Source organism: Trachypithecus francoisi, unplaced genomic scaffold, assembly GCF_009764315.1.
Source record: "Trachypithecus francoisi isolate TF-2019V2 unplaced genomic scaffold, Tfra_2.0 Lachesis_group21, whole genome shotgun sequence".
Lineage (NCBI taxonomy): Eukaryota > Metazoa > Chordata > Mammalia > Primates > Cercopithecidae > Trachypithecus > Trachypithecus francoisi.
Window position 1 is genome coordinate 668,692 of NW_022681467.1, and position 27,326 is coordinate 696,017.

Consider the following 27,326-nt stretch of genomic DNA (forward strand, 5'->3'; position numbering starts at 1 on the left):
CGTGTTTGGGACTTGACGCCTCAAGATCATCACTAAGTAGGGATTATTGCAATCACATAATTTCCTGCTTGAATGAATAGCCATGTACCTGGGAAGAGCTAATCCCCATTACAGATTTGCAGTTCTGTTTTCCTATGGACTTGTCGGATGCTAATGTGATTGCGTTTACCCGTGGGTTTCAGAATGTCTGCTAGCAATCAAAGGTTCCTCTAGGCTGCAAGGGAGCCAGTTCCTGCAGTCTCCTTCATTTGGAAGCAGAGACTTTGTAGAGATTCAGGTAATCAATTTCTGCTACCTCTGGCTAGCTACCCCAACAGATCCTTTTTAACATTCACTGAATAGGTAAGACTGCATTTTATCTATCTCTCACAGTTACTATGTGTTTATCAGCTGATTGGTACAGTCTGAAACAATGTGGGTCTGGGTGATTAGCTTGTTTTTAAGTGTGATTCTCTTGTCTCATCTCTGTTTTCTCCTCCTCCAGGAGAAATGGGTTCCCTGAGACAAGTGTGACCTACGTGCCCAGCCCACCAGCCTGACGCCTAGCCAGAGAGAGAGGACCATGGATGGCATCATTGAACAGAAGAGCATGCTTGTGCACAGTAAAATCAGTGATGCTGGCAAGAGGAATGGCTTAATTAACACCAGAAACTTGATGGCCGAGAGCAGAGATGGTCTGGTATCTGTTTACCCAGCACCCCAGTACCAGAGCCACCGGGTGGGGGCCAGCCCAGTGCCGGCCAGCCTGGACAGCAGCAGGAGTGAGCCGGTGCAGCAGCTGCTGGACCCCAACACCCTGCAGCAGTCGGTGGAGTCCCGCTACAGGCCCAACATCATCCTCTATTCAGAGGGCGTGCTGCGTTCCTGGGGGGACGGTGTGGCCACCGACTGCTGCGAGACCACCTTCATCGAGGACCGGTCGCCCACCAAAGACAGCCTTGAGTACCCCGATGGGAAGTTCATCGACCTCTCAGCTGATGACATAAAAATCCATACCCTGTCCTACGATGTGGAGGAGGAAGAGGAGTTCCAGGAGCTGGAGGTTAGAGGATGTGTTTGTCAGAGGCCCTCTAGGAATGCGTGATGGGGATTCTAGGGTGGGCAGGAGCCATGAATGCCTATACACTGTAGCCCGGAAATTAGGGAATGAAACTAGTGTGCAAAAATGCAGAAACCAAAGGCAGTCTTGGTGCCCTTCACTCTTGAATGCTTGTGGAAGATAGAAGGAAAGGAAAGACTTAGATTAACAGAAAGCCAGGGACACTTCAGCAGTGATTCTGGTATGAGATGACCCCAGGTAATGGCTGTCAGATGGGACTGCAGAAGGCAGTGCTGGTGGGTACATCAGTTTTCCCTGCTGTCCCTCATCCCATGAGACAGAGAGGTCATTGACAAGAGGAGGGAGGAATGCTTGATCCCAGAGCCACATGAGGCTGGAAATGTAGTGGATGGGAGACACTTTGGGAGGTGTTTCTGCTGTCACCTGTGGTTCCTTGACTTTGCATTCCACGGTTACTACTGAGAGATTGTTGATAGAGCTGAACCATGCTGGAAGTGTAGGTACTGATAGCCTAAAGGGAAGATAAGCTGACTTTTTTAGAGGACTGGAGGGCAGGTGACAGCATTTGGATTACATGCACAGAGATGTGCACATTGCACACTGGATATAGCATGGTAGGCACAGTGGTTGCTGAGTATGTGGCACACTGGCCCCCCAGGGCAGCACTGGGTGACAGGGTGAGAGCAGCTGAGGCAGGCCATGGACTAGCGGTTTGCTGCCCATGCACTCCAAGACTTTCTGCTGCAGTGAGGCCAGGGATGTTTTCCCAGGACACGATGTCAGGGAGACTTGGGCCAGGCTTTCCGTCAGTTTGGTGGGGGAGGAAACCGCCGAACAGGTCTGACCTTCAGAGGCAGTGTGTGGCCAAAGGGGGAGGGGATGTCTGTTTTTCACTAAGGTAGGTGAGAATGTTTTTGTAAGTAGAGAGGAAATGTTCAGAGTGGAAAATTCAGGATCACGGCCGGCGGCTGGGGAGTGGTCTTGGGGAGGTAGGAGCTGTACTCCAAGCATGTATGTGTGAGAGCTGGCCTCTCAGAAGAAGTCCGCATGCTGGCCTGGGAGAGAAGAGAAGGGTGGAGTAAGGGAAACTTTCAAGCACTCTGGGTTGAAGAGGAAGGAAAGGAGGGGTTCGTGTTGGCTGAGTATCAGCACAGCCAGAGAAGCTCTTGGGGTGTGAGGAGATTGCAGACAGTCTAGAGCAGTGAACTGGGGGAAGTGCCCATTCTAGAAAAGACTCCTGGAGAAACTGCCCAGCTGCAGTATGAGTTCGTGTGAAGATCTGGTCAGACCCAGGGCTCTGTGACTTTCTCCAGCCATGTGGGACCATCTTGAGCAGGTGAGGCTCTCTTGGCAAGGTGTACTCTGCCTGGAAGGTGGAGGAGGCAGGAGAAAGCAAGAGAGAGGAAGTTTGGAGCCGAATCAGACCCACAACCATGGGACCCATGCTTGATAGAAAGGCCGGAGAAATTGCAAGGGAGTGACAGGCCAAGGAGACCAGAGGATCAGGATTGGAGACCTCAGTGAGAACCGGGAGCCAAGAGATCCGGCTTTAGTCAGGAGGGAGGATCAGAAATGGAGAAGGAAACTTCAGTGCAGCCCCAGCCAGTGGAGCCTGGGAAGCCCACTGGCAGGGAGTGGAGAGTCGTAGCATGGAAGAGGACCAAGACGTGATGCCTGGGCATCTGCGGAGGTCCTAATGCCCTCTGGTGACACCTGTGAAGGGAGGGTGTTCATGATGCAGCTGTGGAAAGTTGGGAGCATGCGTGGCTTCTGTTCAGAAGCCTCTGCCCCTGTCTACTGTTTTCCAAGATCTGAGGGCTTTGCTGACAGCAAAGTATAAATAAATACTGCCCGACCCGCATGGAGTGGAATTAGCGAAGCGAATGCACAAAAACCCAGCCCCAGGAGTTATGGGGACGGAATACCCCATCAGCTCTGAAGAGGGGCTAGGGCCCTGAGCTCAGTGCAGGGTTCAGAAGTCATCACACAGGCAGGAACCCTCCCCCGGCTATATCTTAAGGATTAGTAAGAGGAGGCTTGAGGGGAGCTGGCAGAGAAATTCCAGTCCAAGAGGACCTGGGGAGCACAGAGGCAGCAGTTCTAGAGATCTGCAGGGAAGAGGAACTGGTCAGAAATGCCGAGGCCAATGGGGAGGACGGGGAGGAGACAGGCTGGAGAGGGAGGGGGGTCCCATCAGCAAGGACCTTATCAGCAACCTAAGGGAGACTGGATTTATGCAGAGTCACAAACTCAGATACGTGTGAGACAGAAGGGACCCACCAAAGAGTCAAGAAGGAGCCCTCGGAGGGGTGGGCCTGGAGCCTGGAGAGCCAGGCCCCACCCAGAGCATCTGTCCTCTCTGCTTCAGGGTCACTGCTGTGCCCCACCACACAGGCCACGTTGCTGGGAAGCCTGAATAGATTTGTTAGAGTAACCAAGAGCCAGAATGCGCCAACATTTAATCCACAAGACAACAGAAAGTGAGCAGGAAGTCATGTGGAGGACCTGGGAATCGCAGGAGGAGGCCTTGGCACCTGCACGTGACCATGCAGGTCCATGGAAGGGTCTCATGCAGAAGGGCTGTGGTTAGATCTTGATCTGTGTTTTTAGGAGCTGCTCTGGCCAAGAGTGGGACAAGGATCTAGAGGAGATGGAGGCAAGAGGGGAGGCAGCCTGGGGCTAGGACTAAACCGGATGTGCCCCCTGCCTCTTTTGGGGGACTTGTCATAAGGGCAGGTGAGAGAGAATAAGGACAGCATTAGAAATGGTGAAGAAATATCTAAAAGGTGAAATTTGTCGTTAATGGAGATGAGAGGGTAGAAAGGAAGGGATCAGAGATGTTCCCAAGCCCCCAGGGGGCCAAACTGGCTGGCAGAGGATTTTCAGCTTTCTTAAGGGTTTTTGGAAAATCCCCTCCAGGACACAATATGCCCCAGTGATAGAAGGCTTGGGATGGTTGATTGAAACCAACTAGATTGAAAAGGACATTTGGATGTCTCCATCATTTCTTTCTCACCCCTGTGGGTTCCGCCCCACCCCGATTGCATTCATGCAGGTGGGAGGAGAGCAGGTGGGAGGGGAACAGGTGGGACGGTAGCAAGTGGGAGGGGAGCAGATGAGAGAGGAGCAGGTGGGAGGTGAGCAGGTGGGAGGTGAGCAGGTGAGAGGGGAACAGGTGGGAGGAGAGCAGGTGGGAGGGGAGCAGATGGGAGGGGAGCAGGTGGGAGGGGAGCAGGTGGGAGGGGAGCAGGTAGGAGGGGAGCAGGTGGGAGGAGAGCAGGTGAGCAGCAAATCTTCTTAGTCCTCAGTTAGCCTCCCTCCTGGTACTTCACAATGGACTACATTCAAAAGAATTGTTTAACCTTCTTGAAAACTCACGTCGGCTTCTGATGGAGCTTACACATAAACACAACCAATATTTTCATGCAATTTTTAAAAAATTTATAGTATATCTGAATCCACATTTTTGTCAGTCAATTACTGAATCCATTTTATTGCAATGATTTTTCACACAGTGGCTTCAGCAGGTAATAGATGTGGTTTTGGAACCCTATAACGGTCTGAAATCTACTCAGAGACAATGTCTTAAATAAAAGCTAGGAAGTGGGTGGAGGCAGACACAGACTTAGCTGTCTTAGTAGGTCCAAGGCTCTGACAAGTAGTATATAGTATACTTCTTGGGAGGTAACTTTCCCACCCAGTCCTGCTCCTCTGATCTAGCAGCAAAAGTGGAAGCCCATCAAAAAGAATTCTTTTAATAATACAGTAATAAGAATCTTTAGTCATAATAACGGTGCCGACTCTGTATTAATATTTCTAGTGACTTTTGACTATAACATAAGATGGAGCATGTTGGCATTTATACCTTGGCCACAAAAGGCACTCCTAAAGTAACATCGATGGAACAGCCAGTTGTTTACAAATTGAGCTGCTTCTTAGGCACCTTAGTGAGACTTTCCGGTCGACATCCAAGGAGCTCACCTGGACCAAGAAATGGCCCTCCCACAGGCTCTGAGCGGAAGGGATGGAGACACATTACAGCTGCTGTTGCTTCTATATGCGGCTCAGGATGCCGAGGAGGATTTCAGAGCCTCACCACAGTGGTTAACTTGGTCCCTTTTCTCTGAAAACAAAGATATTTTCTTAGAAACATTCTTACAGTATAGCTATGGTGCTTTTTATTCCATTCTTCTGTAAATAACAAAATACTAATGACTGGTTGGAAGTGTCATTGAACATGCAGTAGCTGTTCTTTGGTTTACTCTTTTCTCCATTCCACTAAATAATAAAGGGTCATGTATTGGTAAGCATTTGCTGCATAACAAATCACCCCCACAACACAGTGCCTTAACAACTCTTTCTTTAGCTTATGATTTCTGAGGGTAGACAATTGAGCTGGACTCAGCTGGGTGATTGTTCTGCTGGTCTCACCTGGGCTCACTGACTTTTCCATAGCTAGCTGTGATGGGCTGGGTAGCCAGAGGCTGCTGGCTGCAGTAACAGAGGTGACTGCATCACCCAGCAGTCACCCATCCTGTCCCAGGCTTCATCGTGTGGCAGCCAGAGAGGTGGAGCCCACTGTGCAAGGGCTTGTCAAGTATGTGCCTGTGTCCTGCATGTTACTATCTCATGGACCAGAGCAAGTCACATAGCCAAGCTCAGTCAGTGTGGGAAGGACTGCTTAAGGTCACGATATAGGGAAGTGGTAACAAATTGGGTGCCAGTACTACAACCACAGAGCCAAAAACCATAGACTTTTGGCATCATTTTTTTTTCATATCATCTAATTGAACAGAATGACAACTACTGAAACAAAAGAACAGTGAATATTGATCTGAGCTCTTTCTAGAAGGCAATTCTACTCAGAAAAAAAAGAAAAAAATGTGATTTTTAACTTCTTTACTACATAGCTTCACTTGGTTTATAGCGAATGGATGCTGTTTCCCAGAGAGTGCCGTTTTCAGAAAGCCACTGCCCTGGTTCAGAGTGGGGCCTTCTCATTGTCCTGGGTCGGAGCAGGGCCCCCTCGTTGCCCTGGTTCTGAGCGGGGCTTCCCTTGCTGGAGCTCCTGGGCACTGGGTGGCTGGCTGTGTTTTCCCCAATCACTTTCTTAAGACAGGTGCATCCCTGGCATTTATGAAGGAGACTCCCTAGGTCCGAAGAGGTCGGCCTGTCTGACACATGGTTTGCAAGGGCATGGGAAGTGTTCAGTTTACCTCAAGGTTGTGATAGTACCAGGAACAGGTTCTATGACTAACTTTGAGAATATTTATGGGAGGTTCTCAACCATTCAGCAAGTGTTTATGATCTGTCCTGCTCCACTTTAAGTCACAAAGTAGAGCATGGCTTGACATTAGACAGGGAGATGTAGGGGCACCTCTGGGGCTTTGCGGGAGTGCAGAGGTGCTGCTCATTATCGAGTGCCACTGCGCTCAGGGTGACAAGACAGGCATCCTGTGGGGGTGCCCTCAGGACACTCTGGGTAGTGATAATTGGGCCTGAGGTCCCACAGCCCAGGCCTCTTCCCAGGTATGTGAACACTGCTTCATCCACTTCCCAGCCAGTAGCTAAAAACTGCTGTCTCAGTGAATATCGGCAGTGGGAAACGACTTCTCCTTTCACACAGATAAACTCAGAGAGATTTCAGAGACAAGTCATGAAGCAGGGCTACAAAATACACAGTTTGAGTTTACGGCCATGAAATGAAGTGACTGGAGTCCGGGTGCAGAGGCCTGACCACCCTCCTTCCCTTAGAGATGGTGACCAGATGTTGAATGGCACTTACCTGTGGCAATGCAAAACCTTAAACCTTTCAGACCCGGAGTACGTGGCAGTCACCCCCTAGAAGCAGTGCCCACAGGGGCTGTGGCTTTTCTTCACTGAAGGAAGGAGGGAGAAGGGAACGCTCATCAGTGGAGCAACTTTTCTGCCAGGCCCTGCGAGTGCACTCGGCCATCGAGTCCTCAAAGCGCTTGGGGACAGGTCATAGTGCTGTCCTCGTCCTACCTGTGGGGAGACAGAAACTTGGGGTGTTTCCAAGATCACACACGTGGCTCTGTTGTCAGCTCTTGGATCTGAGACAGATCTGCTCACTTTAGACTCTGTCTCCTCATGATGCTGTTCTTTCTACATTAGGGGGAAAACTGTGTTCCAGTAAACTTCTGTTTCAGCATTGTGCCAGAGTCCACGGACAAAGCTGGAAGAGACGGCACCAGGACCTCACGTCTGGGAACTCGCCATCAAGCTTTCCAAGGCCTTCCAGTCTGTCTTCTCATGTAAAAACTTGAAAGTGTTGGAGGACACAGAATTCTGTAACTGCAATAGAGCATTTACATATACCTCATTCATAAGCATGGAAAGAGGGGCGAGGACTCAGCACTCATTTGAAGAAAACCCAAAAGCATGAATGAGACAGAACAACAACAAATAGAACAATTGACCCAGAGGAAACAGAAAGAATTCAGAAAATAATAGACAACGTTTTGAAAATTATTTTTAGTATCTCCAGAGAGATTTGAGATGCTGATTTGGGTAGAGGAAAATTTGGTGGTTTTGTTTTGCTCTTTTGTTTGTTTACCTCATAGCACTGGCCAGAACCTCAAACACGTTGTTGAGTGTAAGTGAACGAACATTCTTGCCTTGCTCCTGATCTTAGGGGGAAGCTGTTAGCTTTCATGATGAAAGATGGTGTTTGTTGTAGTTCTTTATCGACACTGTTAATCAGGTATAGGAAGTTCCCTTTGTCACTTCTTTGTTGAAGAAGATTTTTTATTTTATTTTTATTTTATTTTATTTTTAATTGACAATAAATGGGATATTCATATTTGTGGGATATATAGTGATGTTTTGGTACATATAACTTGGTGATCAGATCGAGGTAATTAGCATATTCATTAACTCAAACATTGATGATTGCTTTCTGTTGAGAACATTCAATAACCTCCTTTGCAATAACTATTTGCAACTGTATAATATATTTTTAACTGTTTTCATGCTACAGTGCTGTAGAACACAGGAACTTACTCATATCTAGCAGTAATTTTGTATGTTTTAATACATCTCTTCTTACCTCTCCCTTCCTCCTACTCTGCCCACCCTCTACTATTCTTCCTTCTACTTTTACTTCTTTGAAATCAACTCCTTTTAGTTTCCACGGGTGGAACATGCAGTGCTAAACTTTCCCTCCTGACTTACTTCATTTAACATAATGTCCTCCAGTTTCATCCATGTTTGCTGCAAATGACATAATTTCATTATGTTTTATGGCTGAATAGTATCCTGTGGTACTGAATAGTATCCTGTGGTGCTGAATAGTATCCTGTGGTGCTCAATAGTATCCTGTGGTGCTGAAATGGGAGAGTTCCCTGATTCCCCTTGCAGGATGTTTGATGAGTGTGGCTCGCCTGTTCTGTTGCTGCTCAAACCCATTGTGGGACTGGAGCATGCAGAAAGGCAGGTGCAGAGGCTGGAGTGAGTGCTTTGTGCTCCGAACCAGCAGTAGTGTCTAGGGGTGGGTGTCTGCAACCCTAGTGTTACAAAGCTCTTTCAGCTTTGCTGTCCACAGACGACTTGAATGCTAACAGGCTCAATGGACCCTCTGCCTTTTCGCAAGGACAGAGGGCTAGATCCAGAGCTGTTGTCCAGCATCCTGGAAAAATCAGGTCACACATGGGCTTGAAGGATGAATGCGAGGTTTTATTGAGTGGTATAGGTGGTTTTCAGTGGGATGGATGTGGAGCTGGGATGGAGACTGGAGTGGGAAGGTGATCCTCCCCTGGACTTGGGCTGTCCAGTGGCTGGACTCCTCTCTGACCACCCCCAGCCGAACTCCTCTCAGCGTTCAGATGTTCCTCCTCTTCTCCCTTTCTCTGCCATGTTGTTCTGCAATTTGTCTGTTTGCTGGTCTGCTGGCTTGCTGGTCTGCTTCTGGGTCCTGGGGTCCGGGGTTTATATGGATGCAGGCATGTGGGCTAAAAGACAACTTTTTGGGCACAAAACCAGGAATGCCCTTTCTCACTTAGGGCCACAGGTATCCGGGCTTGAGGGTGGGGCTTTGCCAGGAAACTGCCCTATTCTACCCAGTATTTCCGTTTCCTGTCCTATCAGTGTACAACTACCCCATTTTCTTTATCCATTTATCTGTTTGTTGTTGGACACCTAGGTTAATTCCCTATCTTGGATATTGTGAATAGCACTTCAACAAACAAGTGACGTGTAGGTGTCTCTCTAATGTACTGATTTCCTTTCCTTTGGATAAATGCCAAGTAGTGGGGTTGCTGGATGGTATGGTAGTTCTATTTGTAGTTTTTTGAGGAACCTTCATATGGACATTCAATTCATCAGGTACTACTTAGGTAATCATATATGGTGTTTCTTTATTGTCCTTTATTTTTTCATCCTTTAATCATGTGGTATATTGCATTAACTACTTTGCAGATAATAGACCATCCTTGCATTGGGAGGTAAATCCCACTTTGTCTTGGTTTATAAGCCTCTTTAAGTGTCACTGGATCTTATTTTCTTTTTTTTTTTTTTTTTAATAGTACAATAAAGAAATTGTCATTTATTCATACAATGTAAGAATACTACGTATCTGAGGAAATGAATGTCTGATAGCTACACACCTCTCTATGAATGGATCTCTGAAACATGTTGGATAAAAACACAAGTTGTAGAAGACTATATATATGTATTTGTACATTTATATTAAAGTCAAAACCACAAAATAATATACGGTTTAGAGATACATATTTATATATATATATATTTTTTTTTTCTTTTTTTTTCTTTTATTATACTTTAAGTTCTAGGGTACATGTGCATGACGTTTATATCATGTATAACTCCCCAATGCAATCCCTCCCTCCTCCCCCCTCCCCATGATAGGCCCCAGTGTGTGATGTTCCCCTTCCCGAGTCCAAGTGATCTCATTGTTCAGTTCCCACCTATGAGTGAGAACATGCGGTGTTTGGTTTTCTCTTCTTGTGATAGTTTGCTAAGAATGATGGTTTTCTAATCCTTGGATGAGGATTTCTTTGCCTATATTCACAAGGGATGTTGGCCCACAGTTTTCTCTTCTTGTGCCATCTTTCCCGGACTCTGGTATGAGGGTAATATTGACTGCACAGAATAAGTTGGGAATTATTCCTTTCTTTATTTTCTGAAAGATTCTGTTTAGTATTGGTATGATTCCTTTTCAAGTGTTTGTTAGAAGTCACCAGTGAAGCCATTTGGGCCTGGCCTTTTCTTTGTGGGAAGAGTTTCAATTACTGAACTGATTCTATTACCTTACCCAGTTTAAGTCTCTTGTTTTTGTTTTTTGGTTTTTTTGAGATGGAGTCTCACTCTGTCGCCCAGACTGGAGTGCAGTGGCGCAATCTCAGCTCACTGCAAGCTCTGCCTCCTGGGTTCACGCCATTCTCCTGCCTCAGCCTCTGGAGTAGCTGGGACTACAGGCGCCCGCCACCACACCCAGGTAGTTTTTTTGTATTTTTAGTAGAGACGGGGTTTCACCATGTTAGCCAGGATGGTCTCGATCTCCTGACCTCTTGATTCGCCTGCCTCGGCCTCCCAAAGTGCTGGGATTACAGGCGTGAGCCTCCGCACCTGGCCAGTCTCTTGTTTTAAAGAAAATCTGAAGGTTGTCCTTTATTCTTGTCTCAGTTTTAGTATTGTGATGTCTAATTTGTTGGCATGAAGTTGTTCATCATATTCCATTTAAATCCTTTTAGTTTCTGTATGGTTGGTAATAATATTTACTCTTTCATGCCTCATTTTAGTAATTTAAGTTTCTCTATTTCTTTCTTGGTCAGTCTAGATAGAAATTGATCATTTTTTGGATCTTTTCAAATAGCTGACTTCTGGTTCCATTGATTTTTCTGTCTTTATTTAGGCTTCCATTTTATTAATTTTTACTCAGATATTTATGACATCCTGCCCTCTGTTTCCTTTGGCTTAAATTTGCTCTTTTTTACCTATTTTGTTTAGGCATGAGCTGGGGTTATTTGACATTTTTTTCTTCTTATAATGTATGTATTCTAGGCTATAATGTTCTTTGAAACACTGTTTTAACTGTGTCCTAAAAATTTTCATTTGTTGTGTTTTAATTTTTATTTACTTGAAAATATTTCTATAGCCATTGTGATTTTACATTTTTCTAATGAGTTATTTATTAATGTGTTGTTTAATTTCCAAATATTCAGGGATTTTGTTCTTTCCTATTATTTATTCTTAAGTAAATCTTATTGAGGTTGAAGGACATAGTTTGTATAATTTCTCTTTTAAATTGATTGATACTTGATATATATGGCTTAGTGTCTGATGTGTTCTGTGGAATATGCCATGTGAATAAGGAAAGAATGAGTGTTCTGTTGTGCAAAGTGTTTTATACAGGTTTGCAAGGTCAGGTGGGTTAATTGTGCTGTTTGTGTCTCCTGTTATTGGTGTTTGTCTGCCTAGTTGTCACAATTAGGAGTGGAGAATCAGAAATACTTACTTTTAGGGAATTGCCTATTTCTTTCTTTTATTTTGTCAGTGTTTACTTCATGTGTTTTGGGGCTCTGTTGTTAAGTGTGCATACCTTTATAATTGTTACATCTTGCTGAACTGTTGGCCATTTTATTATAAAGCTTCTGTCACTGAAACACCAGGGATTCCATCTAGAACCTGCTGCTCCCGTCACAGAAAGCCAATCACTGAGATGATTATTGCCAAGGAAGAGGGCTTTAATCAGGTGCTGCAGCCAAGGAGATGGGAGCTCAGTCTCAAATCCATCTCCCTGCTGACTGAAGTTAGGGGTTTATGTAGCAGGGAAGAAGTGTAACAATGTATAGGAAAACAGAAACTCTGGAGGAACAAGGAAGCAATCATGATGAATGAGGGCCTTAGTGTCTCATTGTCTGGATGCAGTGATTTGGTGAGTTTCAGTTCTTTGATACTTTTTGAGAGGCCTGGGGACACTTTTCTGAGGAACTCACTCCGATAAAACAATTTTAAGTTTCAATCTTTAAGACCAGAAGTGTCAGTTTCTATGTTTATCCAAAAAAATTATCTACTGGACTATTGAGTCGGTTTCATGTCCCTCTTTGTGTCTAATAATATTTTTTGTCTTAAACTGTCTTGTCTGAAATTAACATAGTCATTCTATCTTAACTATTATTGTTTTTGTGATATATCTTCTCCTATCCTTTTGTTTACAATTGATTTTTGTTTCTGAATTTAAAGTTTGTCTCAAATAGAAGGGACATACCTGAATCACGTTTTGAAATAAACCTTACAATCTCTGTCTTTTGATTGGAGTGTTTAGCCCGTTGGCATTAACCATAATTTCGGTATGATTGGAATAATGTCTGCCATTTTTATTCTTGTTTTCTGCATGTATCCTGATTTAGTAATTGTTATTGTTTCTCTATTTCTTCTTACTTCTGTGTTTATGTGTTAAGTAAATATGTTTAGAATGCCATCTTAGTTTCTCTGTTGCTTTTTTTTTTTTTAATAATTTCTCCTATTTTTTTTTATTATACTTTAAGTTCTAGGGTACATGTGCATAACGTTTATATCATGTATAACTCCCCAATGCAATCCCTCCCTCCTCCCCCCTCCCCATGGTAGGCCCCAGTGTGTGATGTTCCCCTTCCCGAGTCCAAGTGATCTCATTGTTCAGTTCCCCTATGAGTGAGAACATGCGGTGTTTGGTTTTCTCTTCTTGTGATAGTTTGCTAAGAATGATGGTTTCCAGCTGCATCCATGTCCCTACAAAGGACGCAAACTCATCCTTTTTTATGGCTGCATAGTATTCCGTGGTGTATATGTGCCACATTTTCTTAATCCAGTCTGTCACAGATGGACATTTGGTTGATTCCAAGTCTTTGCTATTGTGAATAGTGCCGCAATAACATACGTGTGCATGTGTCTTTGTAGTAGAGTAATTTATAATCCTTTGGGTATATACCCAGTAGTGGGATGGCTGGGTCATATGGTACATCTAGTTCTAGATCCTTGAGGAATCGCCATACTGTTTTCCATCATGGTTGAACTAGTTTACAATCCCACCAACAGTGTAAAAGTGTTCCTATTTCTCCACATCCTCTCCAACACCTGTTGTTTCCTGACTTCTTAATGATTGCCATTCTAACTGGTGTGAGATGGTATCTCATTGTGGTTTTGATTTGCATTTCTCTGATGGCGAGTGATGATGAGCATTTTTTCATGTGTCTGTTGGCTGTATGGATGTCTTCTTTTGAGAAATGTCTGTTCATATCCTTTCCCCACTTTTTGATGGGGTGTTTGTTTTTTCTTGTATATTTGTTTGAGTTCTTTGTAGATTCTGGATATTAGCCCTTTGTCAGATGAGTAGGTTGCAAAAATTTTCTCCCATTCTGTAGGTTGCCTGTTCACTCTGATGGTAGTTTCTTTTGCTGTGCAAAAGCTCTTTAGTTTAATTAGATCCCATGTGTCAATTTTTGCTTTTGCTGCCGTTGCTTTTAGTGTTTTAGACATGAAGTCCTTGCCCATGCCTATGTCCTGAATGGTACTACCTAGATTTTCTTCTAGGGTTTTTATGGTATTAGGTCTAACATTTAAGTCTCTAATCCATCTTGAATTAATTTTCGTATAAGGGGTAAGGAAAGGATCCAGTTTCAGCTTTCTACTTATGGCTAGCCAATTTTCCCAGCACCATTTATTAAATAGGGAATCCTTTCCCCATTTCTTGTTTCTCTCAGGTTGTCAAAGATCAGATGGCTGTAGATGTGTGGTATTATTTCTGAGGACTCTGTTCTGTTCCATTGGTCTATATCTCTGTTGTGGTACCAGTACCATGCTGTTTTGGTTACTGTAGCCTTGTAGTATAGTTTGAAGTCAGGTAGCGTGACGCCTCCAGCTTTGTCCTTTTGACTTAGGATTGTCTTGGCAATGCAGGCTCTTTTTGGTTCCATATGAACTTTAAAGCCGTTTTTTCCAATTCTGTGAAGAAAGTCATTGGTAGCTTGATGGGGATGGCATTGAATCTATAATCACCTTGGGCAGTATGGCCATTTTCACGATATTGATTCTTCCTATCCATGAGCATGGTATGTTCTTCCATTTGTTTGTGTCCTCTTTGATTTCACTGAGCAGTGGTTTGTAGTTCTCCTTGAAGAGGTCCTTTACATCCCTTGTAAGCTGGATTCCTAGTATTTTATTCTCTTTTTTTTTTTTTTTTTTTTAATTAACTCTGGTACTTCATTTTATTTATTTATTTTTTTTATTTTTTATTTTTTTTTATTTTTATTTTTTTTTATTTTTATTTTTATTATACTTTAAGTTCTAGGGTACATGTGCATAACGTTTATATCATGTATAACTCCCCAAAGCAATCCCTCCCTCCTCCCCCCTCCCCATGATAGGCCCCAGTGTGTGATGTTCCCCTTCCCGAGTCCAAGTGATCTCATTGTTCAGTTCCCACCTATGAGTGAGAACATGCGGTGTTTGGTTTCTCTTCTTGTGATAGTTTGCTAAGAATGATGGTTTCCAGCTGCATCCATGTCCCTACAAAGGACACAAACTCATCCTTTTTGATGGCTGCATAGTATTCCATGGTGTATATGTGCCACATTTTCTTAATCCAGTCTGTCACAGATGGACATTTGGGTTGATTCCAAGTCTTTGCTATTGTGAATAGTGCCGCAATAAACATACGTGTGCATGTGTCTTTGTAGTAGAGTAATTTATAATCCTTTGGGTATATACCCAGTAGTGGGATGGCTGGGTCATATGGTACATCTAGTTCTAGATCCTTGAGGAATCGCCATACTGTTTTCCATAATGGTTGAACTAGTTTACAATCCCACCAACAGTGTAAAAGTGTTCCTATTTCTCCACATCCTCTCCAACATCTATTGTTTCCTGACTTCTTATGATTGCCATTCTAACTGGTGTGAGATGGTATCTCATTGTGGTTTTGATTTGCATTTCTCTGATGGCGAGTGATGACGAGCATTTTTTCATGTGTCTGTTGGCTGTATGGATGTCTTCTTTTGAGAAATGTCTGTTCATATCCTTTCCCCACTTTTTGATGGGGTTGTTTGTTTTTTCTTGTATATTTGTTTGAGTTCTTTGTAGATTCTGGATATTAGCCCTTTGTCAGATAAGTAGGTTGCAAAAATTTTCTCCCATTCTGTAGGTTGCCTGTTCACTCTGATGGTAGTTTCTTTTGCTGTGCAAAAGCTCTTTAGTTTAATGAGATCCCATTTGTCAATTTTGGCTTTTGCTGCCGTTGCTTTTAGTGTTTTAGACATGAAGTCCTTGCCCATGCCTATGTCCTGAATGGTACTACCTAGATTTTCTTCTAGGGTTTTTATGGTATTAGGTCTAACATTTAAGTCTCTAATCCATCTTGAATTAATTTTCGTATAAGGGGTAAGGAAAGGATCCAGTTTCAGCTTTCTACTTGTGGCTAGCCAATTTTCCCAGCACCATTTATTAAATAGGGAATCCTTTCCCCATTTCTTGTTTTTGTCAGGTTTGTCAAAGATCAGAGGGCTGTAGATGTGTGGTATTATTTCTGAGGACTCTGTTCTGTTCCACTGGTCTATTTCTCTGTTGTGGTACCAGTACCATGCTGTTTTGGTTACTGTAGCCTTGTAGTATAGTTTGAAGTCAGGTAGCGTGACGCCTCCAGCTTTGTCCTTTTGACCTAGGATTGTCTTGGCAATGCGGGCTCTTTTTTGTTCCATATGAACTTTAAAGCAGTTTTTTCCAATTCTGTGAAGAAAGTCATTGGTAGCTTGATGGGGATGGCATTGAATCTATAAATCACCTTGGGCAGTATGGCCATTTTCACGATATTGATTCTTCCTATCCATGAGCATGGTATGTTCTTCCATTTGTTTGTGTCCTCTTTGATTTCACTGAGCAGTGGTTTGTAGTTCTCCTTGAAGAGGTCCTTACATCCCTTGTAAGCTGGATTCCTAGGTATTTTATTCTCTTTGAAGCAATTGTGAATGGAAGTTCATTCCTGATTTGGCTCTCTGCTTGTCTGTTACTGGTGTATAAGAATGCTTGGGATTTTTGCACATTAATTTTGTATCCTGAGACTTTGCTGAAGTTGCTTATCAGCTTAAGGAGATTTGGGGCTGAGACGATGGGGTTTTCTAAATATACAATCATGTCATCTGCAAACAGGGACAATTTGACTTCTTCTTTTCCTAACTGGATACCCTTGATTTCTTTCTCTTGCCTGATTGCCCTAGCCAGAACTTCCAACACTATGTTGAATAGGAGTGGTGAGAGAGGGCATCCCTGTCTTGTGCCAGTTTTCAAAGGGAATTTTTCCAGTTTTTGCCCATTCAGTATGATATTAGCTGTGGGTTTGTCGTAAATAGCTCTTATTATTTTGAGGTACGTTCCATCAATACCGAATTTATTGAGCGTTTTTAGCATAAAGGGCTGTTGAATTTTGTCAAAAGCCGTTTCTGCATCTATTGAAATAATCATGTGGTTCTTGTCTTTGGTTCTGTTTATATGCTGGATTACGTTTATTGATTTGCGAATGTTGAACCAGCCTTGCATTCCAGGGATGAAGCCCACTTGATCATGGTGGATAAGCTTTTTGATGTGCTGCTGAATCCGGTTTGCCAGTATTTTATTGAGAATTTTTGCATCGATGTTCATCAGGGATATTGGTCTAAAATTCTCTTTTTTTGTTGTGTCTCTGCCAGGCTTTGGTATCAGGATGATGTTGGCCTCATAAAATGAGTTAGGGAGGATTCCCTCTTTTTCTATTGATTGGAATAGTTTCAGAAGGAATGGTACCAGCTCCTCCTTGTACCTCTGGTAGAATTCAGCTGTGAATCCATCTGGTCCTGGACTTTTTTTCGTGGGTAGGCTATTAATTGTTGCCTCAATTTCAGAGCCTGTTATTGGTCTATTCAGGGATTCAACTTCTTCCTGGTTCAGTCTTGGGAGAGTGTAAGTGTCCAGGAAATTATCCATTTCTTCTAGATTTTCTAGTCGATTTGCGTAGAGGCATTTATAGTATTCTCTGATGGTTGTTTGTATTTCTGTGGGGTCGGTGGTGATATCCCCTTTATCATTTTTTATTGCGTCTATTTGATTCCTCTCTCTTTTCTTCTTATTAGTCTTGCTAGCGGTCTGTCAATTTTGTTGATCTTTTCAAAAAACCAACTCCTGGATTCATTGATTTTTTGGAGGGTTTTTTGTGACTCTATCTCCTTCAGTTCTGCTCTGATCTTAGTTATTTCTTGCCTTCTGCTAGCTTTTGAATGTGTTTGCTCTTGCCTCTCTAGTTCTTTTAATTGTGATGTTAAAGTGTCAATTTTAGATCTTTCCTGCTTTCTCTTGTGGGCATTTAGTGCTATAAATTCCCTCTACACACTGCTTTAAATGTGTCCCAGAGATTCTGGTATGTTGTATCTTTGTTCTCATTGGTTTCAAAGAACATCTTTATTTCTGCTTTCATTTCGTTGTGTACCCAGTAGTCATTCAGGAGCAGTTATTCAGTTTCCATGTAGTTGAGCGGTTTTGATTGAGTTTCTTAGTCCTGAGTTCTAGTTTGATTGCACTGTGGTCTGAGAGACAGTTTGTTATAATTTCTGTTCTTGTACATTTGCTGAGGAGTGCTTTACTTCCAATTATGTGGTCAATTTTGGAATAAGTGCGATGTGGTGCTGAGAAGAATGTATATTCTGTTGATTGGGGTGGAGAGTTCTATAGATGTCTATTAGGTCCGCTTGGTGCAGAGATGAGTTCAATTCCTGGATATCCTTGTTAACTTTCTGTCTCGTTGATCTGTCTAATGTTGACAGTGGAGTGTTGAAATCTCCCATTATTATTGTATGGGAGTCTAAGTCTCTTTGTAGGTCTCTAAGGACTTGCTTTATGAATCTGGGTGCTCCTGTATTGGGTGCATATATATTTAGGAGAGTTAGCTCTTCCTGTTGAATTGATCCCTTTACCATTATGTAATGGCCTTCTTTGTCTCTTTTGATCTTTGATGGTTTAAAGTCTGTTTTATCAGAGACTAGGATTGCAACCCCTGCTTTTTTTTGTTCTCCATTTGCTTGGTAGATCTTTCTCCAGCCCTTTATTTTGAGCCTATGTATGTCTCTGCATGTGAGATGGGTCTCCTGAATACAGCAGACTGATGGGTCTTGACTCTTTATCCAGTTTGCCAGTCTGTGTCTTTTAATTGGAGCATTTAGTCCATTTACATTTAAGGTTATATTGTTATGTGTGAACTTGATCCTGTCATTATGATATTAACTGGTTATTTTGCTCATTAGTTGATGCAGTTTCTTCCTAGCCTCGATGGTCTTTACATTTTGGCATGTTTTTGCAATGGCTGGTACCGGTTGTTCCTTTCCATGTTTAGGGCTTCCTTCAGGGTCTCTTGTAAGGCAGGCCTGGTGGTGACAAAATCTCTAAGCATTTGCTTATCTGTAAAGGATTTTATTTCTCCTTCACTGATGAAACTTAGTTTGGCTGGATATGAAATTCTGGGTTTAAAATTCTTTTCTTTAAGAACGTTGAATATTGGCCCCCACTCTCTTCTGGCTTGTAGAGTTTCTGCCGAGAGATCTGCTGTTAGTCTGATGGGCTTCCCTTTGTGGGTAACCCGACCTTTCTCTCTGGCTGCCCTTAAGATTTTTCCTTCATTTCAACTTGGTGAATCTGGCAATTATGTGTCTTGGAGTTGCTCTTCTGGAGGAGTATCTTTGTGGCGTTCTCTGTATTTCCTGAATTTGAATGTTGGCCTGCCCTACTAGGTTGGGGAAGTTCTCCTGGATGATATCCTGAAGAGTGTTTTCCAACTTGGTTCCATTTTCCCCCTCACTTTCAGGCACCCCAATCAGACGTAGATTTGGTCTTTTTACATAATCCCATACTTCTTGCAGGCTTTGTTCATTTCTTTTTCTTCTTTTTTCTTTTGGTTTCTCTTCTCGCTTCATTTCATTCATTTGATCCTCAATCGCTGATACTCTTTCTTCCAGTTGATCGAGTCGGTTACTGAAGCTTGTGCATTTGTCACGTATTTCTCGTGTCATGGTTTTCATCTCTGTCATTTCGTTTATGATCTTCTCTGCATTAATTAGTCTAGCTGTCAATTCTTCCACTTTTTTTTCAAGATTTTTAGTTTCTTTGCGCTGGGTATGGAATTCCTCCTTTAGCTCTGAGAGGTTTGATGGACTGAAGCCTTCTTCTCTCATCTCATCAAAGTCATTCTCTGACCAGCTTTGATCCGTTGCTGGTGATGGGCTGCGCTCCTTTGCAGGGGGAGATGCGCTCTTATTTTTTGAATTTCCAGCTTTTCTGCCCTGCTTCTTCCCCATCTTTGTGGTTTTATCTGTCTCTGGACTTTGATGATGGTGACGTACTGATGGGGTTTGGGTACAGGTGTCCTTCCTGTTTGATAGTTTTCCGTCTGACAGTCAGAAGGACTGTCTGTTGGTCTGTTGGAGATTGCTTGAGGTCCACTCCAGACCCTGTTTGCCTGGGTATCAGCAGCAGAGGTTGCCGAAGATAGAATATTGCTGAACAGCGAGTGTACCTGTCTGATTCTTTCTTTGGAAGTTTCCTCTCAGGGGTGACGCCACCCTGTGAGGTGTGGGGTGTCAGACTGCCCCTAGTGGGGGATGTCTCCCAGCTAGGCTACTCAGGGGTCAGGGACCCACCTGAGCAGGCAGTCTGTCCGTTCTCAGATCTCAACCTCCACGTTAGGAGATCCACGGCTCTCCCCAAAGCTTTCAGACAGAGTCGTTCGCGTCTGCACCGGCCCCCGCTCTTTCCCCTAATGGACTGCAGCTGTGCGCTGTCCGCAGAGGTAGAGTCTACAGAGACAGGCAGGCTTCCTTGAGCTGCTGTGAGCTCCACCCAGTTCGAGCTTCCCAGCGGCTTTGTTTACCTACTTAAGCCTCAGCAATGGCGGGCGCCCCTCCCCCAGCCTCGCTGCTGCCTTGCGGATAGATCGCCGCAGACGGCTGTGTTAGCAGTGAGGGAGGCTCCGTGGGCGTGGGACCCTCCCGGCCAGGTGTGGGATATATTCTCCTGGTGTGCCTGTTTCCTTAAAGCGCAGTATTGGGGTGGGAGTTACCCGATTTTCCAGGTGTTGTGTGTCTCAGTTCTCCTGGCTAGGAAAAGGGATTCCCTTCCCCCTTGCGCTTCCAGGTGAGGCGATGCCTCGCCCTGCTTCAGCTCACGCTGGTCAGGCTAAAAATATGGAACGCTTCACGAATTTGCGTGTCATCCTTGCGCAGGGGCCATGCTAATCTTCTCTGTATAGTTCCAATTTTAGTATATGTGCTGCCGAAGCGAGCACTCTCTGTTGCTTTTTAACTGTATTGTTATTTCCTTAGTATTGTCTCTGCAAATTACAATAAGCATCTAAATTTATCCAGGTTACTTCAAGGTAGTGCTAACTTCATTCTGGTAAAATATAGAAACCACACTCCAGTACAGCCCGATTGTCCCCATTTTTTGCTCATACTGTCGTGTATATATTTCATAGTCATGTTATAAATCCAACAGTAGTGTTAAACCATTGTTAATTTATACAATTATGTCTTTTAAAAATTATAACAGGGGGCCGGGCGTGGTGGCTCAAGCCTGTAATCCAAGCACTTTGAGAGGCCGAGATGGGCGCATCACAAGGCCAGGAGATCAAGACCATCCTGGCTAACACGGTGAAACCCCGTCTCTACTAAAAATGCAAAAAAATTAGCGGGGCGTGGTGGCGAGCGCTTGTAGTCCCAGCTACTTGGGAGGCTGAGGCAGGAGAATGGCGTGAACCCGGGAGGCGGAGCTTGCAGTGAGCTGGGATCGCGCGACTGCACTCCAGCCTGGGCGACTGAGCGAGACTCCGTTTCAAAAAAAAAAAATTATAACAGGGAAAAACAGTTTGGAGATGTCTCAAAGAACTAAAGATAGAACTACCATTTGATCCAGCAATATCAGAAATCAATATATCAAAAAGATACCTGCACTCCTATGTTTATTGCAGCACTATTCCCAATAGCACTGTTGTGAATAGTGACACTTCACAATCAACGTGTCTATTAATGGATAATTGGATTTTAAAACGTGGTATAGGCCGGGCGCGGTGGCTCAAGCCTGTAATCCCAGCACTTTGGGAGGCCGAGACGGGCGGATCACGAGGTCAGGAGATCGAGACCATCCTGGCTAACACGGTGAAACCCCGTCTCTACTAAAAATACAAAAAACTAGCCGGGCGAGGTGGCGGGCGCCTGTAGTCCCAGCTACTCGGGAGGCTGAGGCAGGAGAATGGCGTAAACCCGGGAGGCGGAGCTTGCAGTGAGGTGAGATCCCGCCACTGCACTCCAGTCCGGGTGACAGAGCGAGACTCCACCTCAAAAACAAACAAACAAACAAAAAAAAAAAAACGTGGTATATACATACAATGTAATACTCTTCATCCTTAAAAAAGAATGAAATTACGTCAGTTGCAGCAACATGGATTCAACTTGAAGGCATTATCTTGAATGAAACAAGCCAGGCACAGGAAGACAAACATCACATGTTCACCTCGTAAGTGAGTGCTAAAAAATGTGTTCATATGGATGTAGAGAATGAAATGATAGATAAGGAAACTCAGAAGGGTGAGAGAGTGGGAGTGGGGAGGATGATGATAAATTGGTTAATGGGTACAAGGTATGTAATTTGGGTGATGAATATTCTAAAAAGCCCTGACCTGACCACTATGCAATTTATACATGTCATAAAATTGCACATGTACTCCATAAATGTTTACAAATAAAAAGGAAGAAAGATCTATAATCCTTAAACAAGCAATGAACCACTCAGGATCACAGGAGAATAAAAATGTATTTATACAGTATTACATAGTTACCCTCACTCATATTTACTGTTCCCAGGGCTCTCCGTCTCTTCCTGTGAATTCAAATTGCCATCTACGTCATCTACTTCCAGCCTGAAGACTTCTTTCACTGTTTCTTGAAAGACAGGTCTGATAGGAACAAATTCATTCAGCCTTTATTTACCTGGGAATATCTTTCTTTTGCTCTTTCATTTTTGGAGAGGTAGTTTTGTTGGATATCGAATTCTTGTTTGGAAGTTTTTTTCACTTGTAACATGTCACTCTGTTGTCTTCTAGCCTCCATTGTTTCATATAAATCAGACATCAGTTGTCCTGATTTCCTGCTCAGGACGAGTCTTCTGTGGTTTTTTTCTCTTGCTTTCAAGATTTTCCCTGTTTTTCAATAATGTAATTGCCGTGTCTTGGTGTTGGTCTTTTCCTATTTGAAGTTCACTAAGCTTGAATCTACAACTTTTTTCTTTATATTTGGGAAGTTTTCGGCCATTATTTCTTCAACTTTTTAAAAAAAACATTTGTCTCCTCTCCCCCTTTGGTTTTTTTTTTTTTTTTTCTTAGTGCAGTCTCGCTCTGTCACCCAGGCTAGAGTGCATTTGTGCGATCTCGGCTCACTGCATCCTCCGCCTCCTGCATTCAAGTAATTCTCCTGCCTCAGCCTCCCGAGTAGCTGGGATTACAGGCACGTGCCACCATGCTCAGCTAATTTTTGTATTTTTTTAGTAGAGACAGGCTTTCACTATGTTGGCCAGGCTGGACTCTCCTCTCCTTTTCAAACTCCCATTGCAAATACATTGTTATGCTTGATATTTTCCCACAGATATTTGAGATTCTGTTCCTTTTCCCTTAACGTTTTTCTTTCTGTTCTTCAGCCTGGATAATTGATCTTTCAAATGTGTAGTTCCCTCCACCATAACAAATCTGCTGTTGAGCCCTTCTTGTGAATTTTCATTTCATATTGTGTGTTCATTTCCATCCAGTTACTTCTTATGGGTTCTATGCCTTTTCTTACATTGAGTCATTGTTATCACCTTTTCCTTTTATTATTAAATATGGATTTCTTTTTTTTTTTTTTTTTTTGAGACGGAGTCTCGCTCTGTCGCCAGGCTGGAGTGCAGTGGCTGGATCTCAGCTCACTGCAAGCTCCACCTCCCGGTTTACGCCATTCTCCTGCCTCAGCCTCCCGAGTAGCTGGGACTACAGGCGCCCGCCACCTCGCCTGGCTAGTTTTTTTTTTTTTTTTTTTTGTACTTTTTAGTAGAGACGGGGTTTCACTGTGTTAGCCAGGATGGTCTCAATCTGCTGACCTCGTGATCCGCCCGTCTCGGCCTCCCAAAGTGCTGGGATTACAGGCTTGAGCCACCGCGCCCGGCTAAATATGGATTTCTTTAGTCTGTGAACATATTTGTCACTGTTGCGTTGAAGTCTTTTTTTTTTTTTTACTAAATCCAACAACTGTGCCCCCTACTCCGAAATAGTTTCTATTGACTGCTTTTCAACTGTGCCCCCTACTCTGAGATAGTTTCTATTGGCTGCTTTTTTAAAAAAATAAAAATTTTTTTAAAATTTAAAAAAATAAAAAACTGGGTATGGGTCATGCTTTCCCGTTTCTATACCTGGCTAGTAATTTTTGTTATGAATGAAAACTAAACTAGACGACTTGAATGATACAGGATAGCAACACAGGATTCTGATTTTTACCCCTAAGGTTATGATTGTTACTTGGTGTTTCCTAAAAAAACAAAACAACAACAACAACAACAACAAACTGTTGTTTTGGGTGTCTTATTTTAGTTTTTCTAGTGACTTACCTGTCTGGACTAAATATGCAGAGTCTTTCTCCTCTGCAGTGTTCAGTCACTGACGTCTTTCCTCAGCTTTTCTTTTTTTTTTTTTTTTTAACTCTTTTTTTAATTGTTAAGCCTGACTTCCTGGGATTCATTCTTGGGTCTGCATCGCTTAGAGGTCAAACAGGTAATTATTGGGTAGAGGTTGGGCTCAGATACCTCAAGCAGATAAGGTTTCTCCGTCTGCCGATAGCTCCATGTGTGGTTTGGACAGTGCATTCAAGGTTCAGGCAGTTTTCCAGTCTGCTCCAGCCCCTGCTCCTGTCTGGCTCTCTTCTGCCCGCTCTGCACATTTCCATTGCCACCAGGTCCACTCGGGATGTGAGGAGAGCTTACCCAGCCCCTTGATGCTTCCCTCATTTCCAGGAGCTCCCCGTTAAATTCCTGGTTGTCCTCCAGTTTGCCATTTGACCCAACCAGAGTTATAGCCTTAGACTAGGAGAGCTGGAAGCACCTCCACTGGCAGCTGGGCATGCTTTTCCACCCTCTGCTCTCAAGCAACTCAACCCTTTCCTGCAGTGAGGTTCCTGGTTTCCACGGGTAACCCCATTCTAGTAGAAGCACTTCATGGACCAAGCTGGTGAATGACTTGGGGCAGCCCAGGGCAAAAGCACCACAGACTCCCACTGTTGCTACTCAAAATTTAGCAGTTTTTAGTAAATAACACCTTTCAATATATTGTTGGCTGCTGGTCAGTTTGAGAGCCTGGCTATGGCTGTGTTTGACAGTTTTGTCCACTTCTTTCCTGGGCACGAGATTGGCCTGCCTCCTGACTGCCCTAGCAGAAGCCGTGCCAGGATACTATCTGAAGCACTGGACGTGCATTTCCCAACATGCAGTAAATATGGACAAAGAATGTGTTGATAACCACACATGGCTTGTGGTTAGGTTGAGAATTTTAATCAAATTAATTATCTTTCAATAATATGATATATATTTACTTATGGCATTAGAAGATTAAATTACTCATTTCCCTCCCTTGGAGCAGTCCCTAAATAGAGAAATACATTTACATATTCCAGATTCTTTCAGATCTGTGTGTAGATCACTCACAAAAAGGAATCAGTTTTGCCTCCTTATAGTTGCATCTCGTCTTGTGCTGCCCAAATTGCAGCAACCACCTTATTCTGTGAAGAGCCACCAGCATGAAGAACTTTGGCTCATCCTAGAAATTGAATTTCCTTCATGAAGCAAATATGTGCCACCATTGAGGGCATGCCAAATACTTACAATTTTCAAAAATAAAATAAAAAATATGAGCATGATTCGAATAGTAGCATGGCATCTAATGTCTTGATTTTCTATATCAAAAATATTAATAACTCATTTAAATGTGCCACTCAAGGCATATTTCTCAAAAAATAAAAACCAACGTCTTTACATTATTATCTTAGATATCTCGTCTTATGTGTATCAATAAAAGGCATTGGGGTGTGAAATGTAGTCATTCGGTGAGAAGGAAAGAATCTCCCAGATAATAATACAAGGGGATCATTCTTCATTTTCCTCTAAAACAACATGATAAGAAAAGGGGTGTGGGCATCTATCCAAATGTATGTGCTGAGAAGATAAAATCTTTTAAATTTTTCAGACTTGTGCTGATCATATCTCTTGATGTGGCTTCCGTGCCACTAGGGAAAATTGTGGGTGAGTAGAGACCTGTTCCATCTGTGGCTGCCTTAATAAAGGGAACAATGGCCAAAGAATTGTAATCTTTTGTTACTATAAGGCTATAATTATTATAATGAAATCCAGCTTTCTGTATTTACATGGAGCTGTGAGAGAAATACCTTCTGACACGGGTCATTGTGACAAATGTAGTTTGAAGAGTAGTTAAGAGGCTGATAATTCATGAACCTCTTCCACACTCGGTTTTGAACAAGTAGTAGTAAAATGTTGATTCTAAATGAAATTGTAGTTGAATAAAGTTGTCCCAAACTTGGCTGAAGGCCCCCTTGTCTCAAGTAGTACTCACTGAAACAAAATCCAGTACCAATAAAGAGGATCCTTCAGAATGCCCTGTAATGTAGATGTGCTCGAGGGCTTATTAAAACATCTCTCTTGATGGGCCTGCCTCTGTCTTCAGCACTTTGGTAACTCTCTAATATGTGTCTAAAGTCTGTTTCTGCAGTGATTAGCCTTGAGGCTGAAACTGGCCCAATTGTCCCATAGAACTGATATTTATGGTTTCTTTGAATAAACAGAAATTGATCCTCCCAACCCTAAAACTTGAGAAAGTTACCTTTGTCTTATCTGAGTTCCTTTCTCAGGAAATCAACCATCAGGCCTCCCAAAGAGCACAGGAACTGAAACTCACCAAATCACATCTGGAGGATGAGACAGGAGACCCCTCACCCATCACAATTGCCTAAATGACCACATGCTGCCTGTTGACCAGCCCCTCGTCCTTATCCCTCCCTAATTCCTGTTTTCCCACACATGGTTAAATTTCTTTCCTGTTATATAAACTCCTAATTAAATTTATTTATTTAGAGACAGGGTCTTGCTCTGTCACCCAGGCTGGAGTGCAATGGCACAATCTTGGCTCACTTAAGCCTTGACCTCCCAGGCTCAAGCAGTCCTTCCGCCACAGCCTTCTGAGTAGCTCAGACTACAGGTGCTCACCACCATGCCCAACTAATTTTTGTGTTTGTTTTTTGTAGAGAGAGGGTCTGTGTTACTCAGGTTGATCTCACACTTTTGGACTCAAGTGATCTTTCTGTCTTGGCCTCCCCCAAGTACTGGGATTACAGGCATAAGCCACGGCACCTGGCGAAATCTGTAATTTTAGTTGGTTGGGGAGACAGATTTGAGGCTGATCTCCCATCTTTGTGGCTGCAACACCCAGTTAAAGCCTTCTCCCTGGCAGTCCTCATGGTCTCAGTGAGGGACTTTCTGTGCAGTGAGCAGCAGGCCTGTGACCAAACCTCTAGCATTTCAGTAACAAGGCCTTGAGAATTCCTTTCAACCTGACCAATGTAGATAAAAATAGCATCTCCTACTTATCATACCATAATATTATAAGGAAAAAAGTGATGATAAACATTAAAATTAAATAGAAGAAACACATTATTTGAATTCAAGGTATTGGTGATGACAATGTGTTGATTTAAAAGAGTACAGAGAAACAGTCTTTGTATTACAATACAGTTCAGATATGTATTAATCATGCTACACAGCAGGCAGAGTGCATCATTAACATCCAAAGATGAGCCCAGCCTTTATTTCAACCAATATATTTCTTTTTTCTCTAGCAAACAGTTTCACAGTATTTCCTAAAAACATAAGAACCCACGTCTGAACCATTGGTAGTTTGGGATGCATCACAAGCTCTCATACGTAGAAAGAAACTGTAACAGGTTACAGGCCATGCAGCTGTACTGATTCTCATGCTGTGTTGTTAAAAGGTAGATCTCCAAAATAATACAAAGAGGCATATCGTTTGTTGGAGATGTTGTGGCTGTAAAAATGATTAGAAGGGTGATGATAGTCTGTCCTTATGGATGAAGAACAAACGCATCGATCTTTGGTGCTCTCGGTACAAACGGTACACGTGGCTGGCACTCTGATTCAT

At 43.2% G+C, this 27,326-nt stretch overlaps 1 protein-coding gene and 1 non-coding gene across 4 annotated transcripts in view; one reads left to right on the forward strand and one right to left on the reverse strand.

Annotated features, from left to right (window-relative positions):
• The window catches only part of SYNDIG1 (synapse differentiation inducing 1), a 209,135-nt gene that overhangs the window by 71,742 nt on the left and 110,067 nt on the right, over positions 1–27,326 (forward strand). For 2 of the 3 annotated variants that reach the window (XM_033185388.1, XM_033185389.1), the window contains exon 2: positions 485–1,042. In XM_033185388.1, coding sequence (XP_033041279.1) covers positions 563–1,042 — 480 coding nt within the window. In that variant the 5' untranslated portion in view covers positions 485–562. Of the gene's footprint in view, positions 1–484; positions 1,043–7,195; positions 7,862–27,326 lie in introns of those variants that run through there. The other variant, XM_033185390.1, reaches the window with a different exon arrangement.
• Positions 20,269–20,375, reverse strand: LOC117069182. Its single transcript, XR_004431427.1, has one exon. It is a non-coding gene; the product is annotated as a U6 spliceosomal RNA (small nuclear RNA).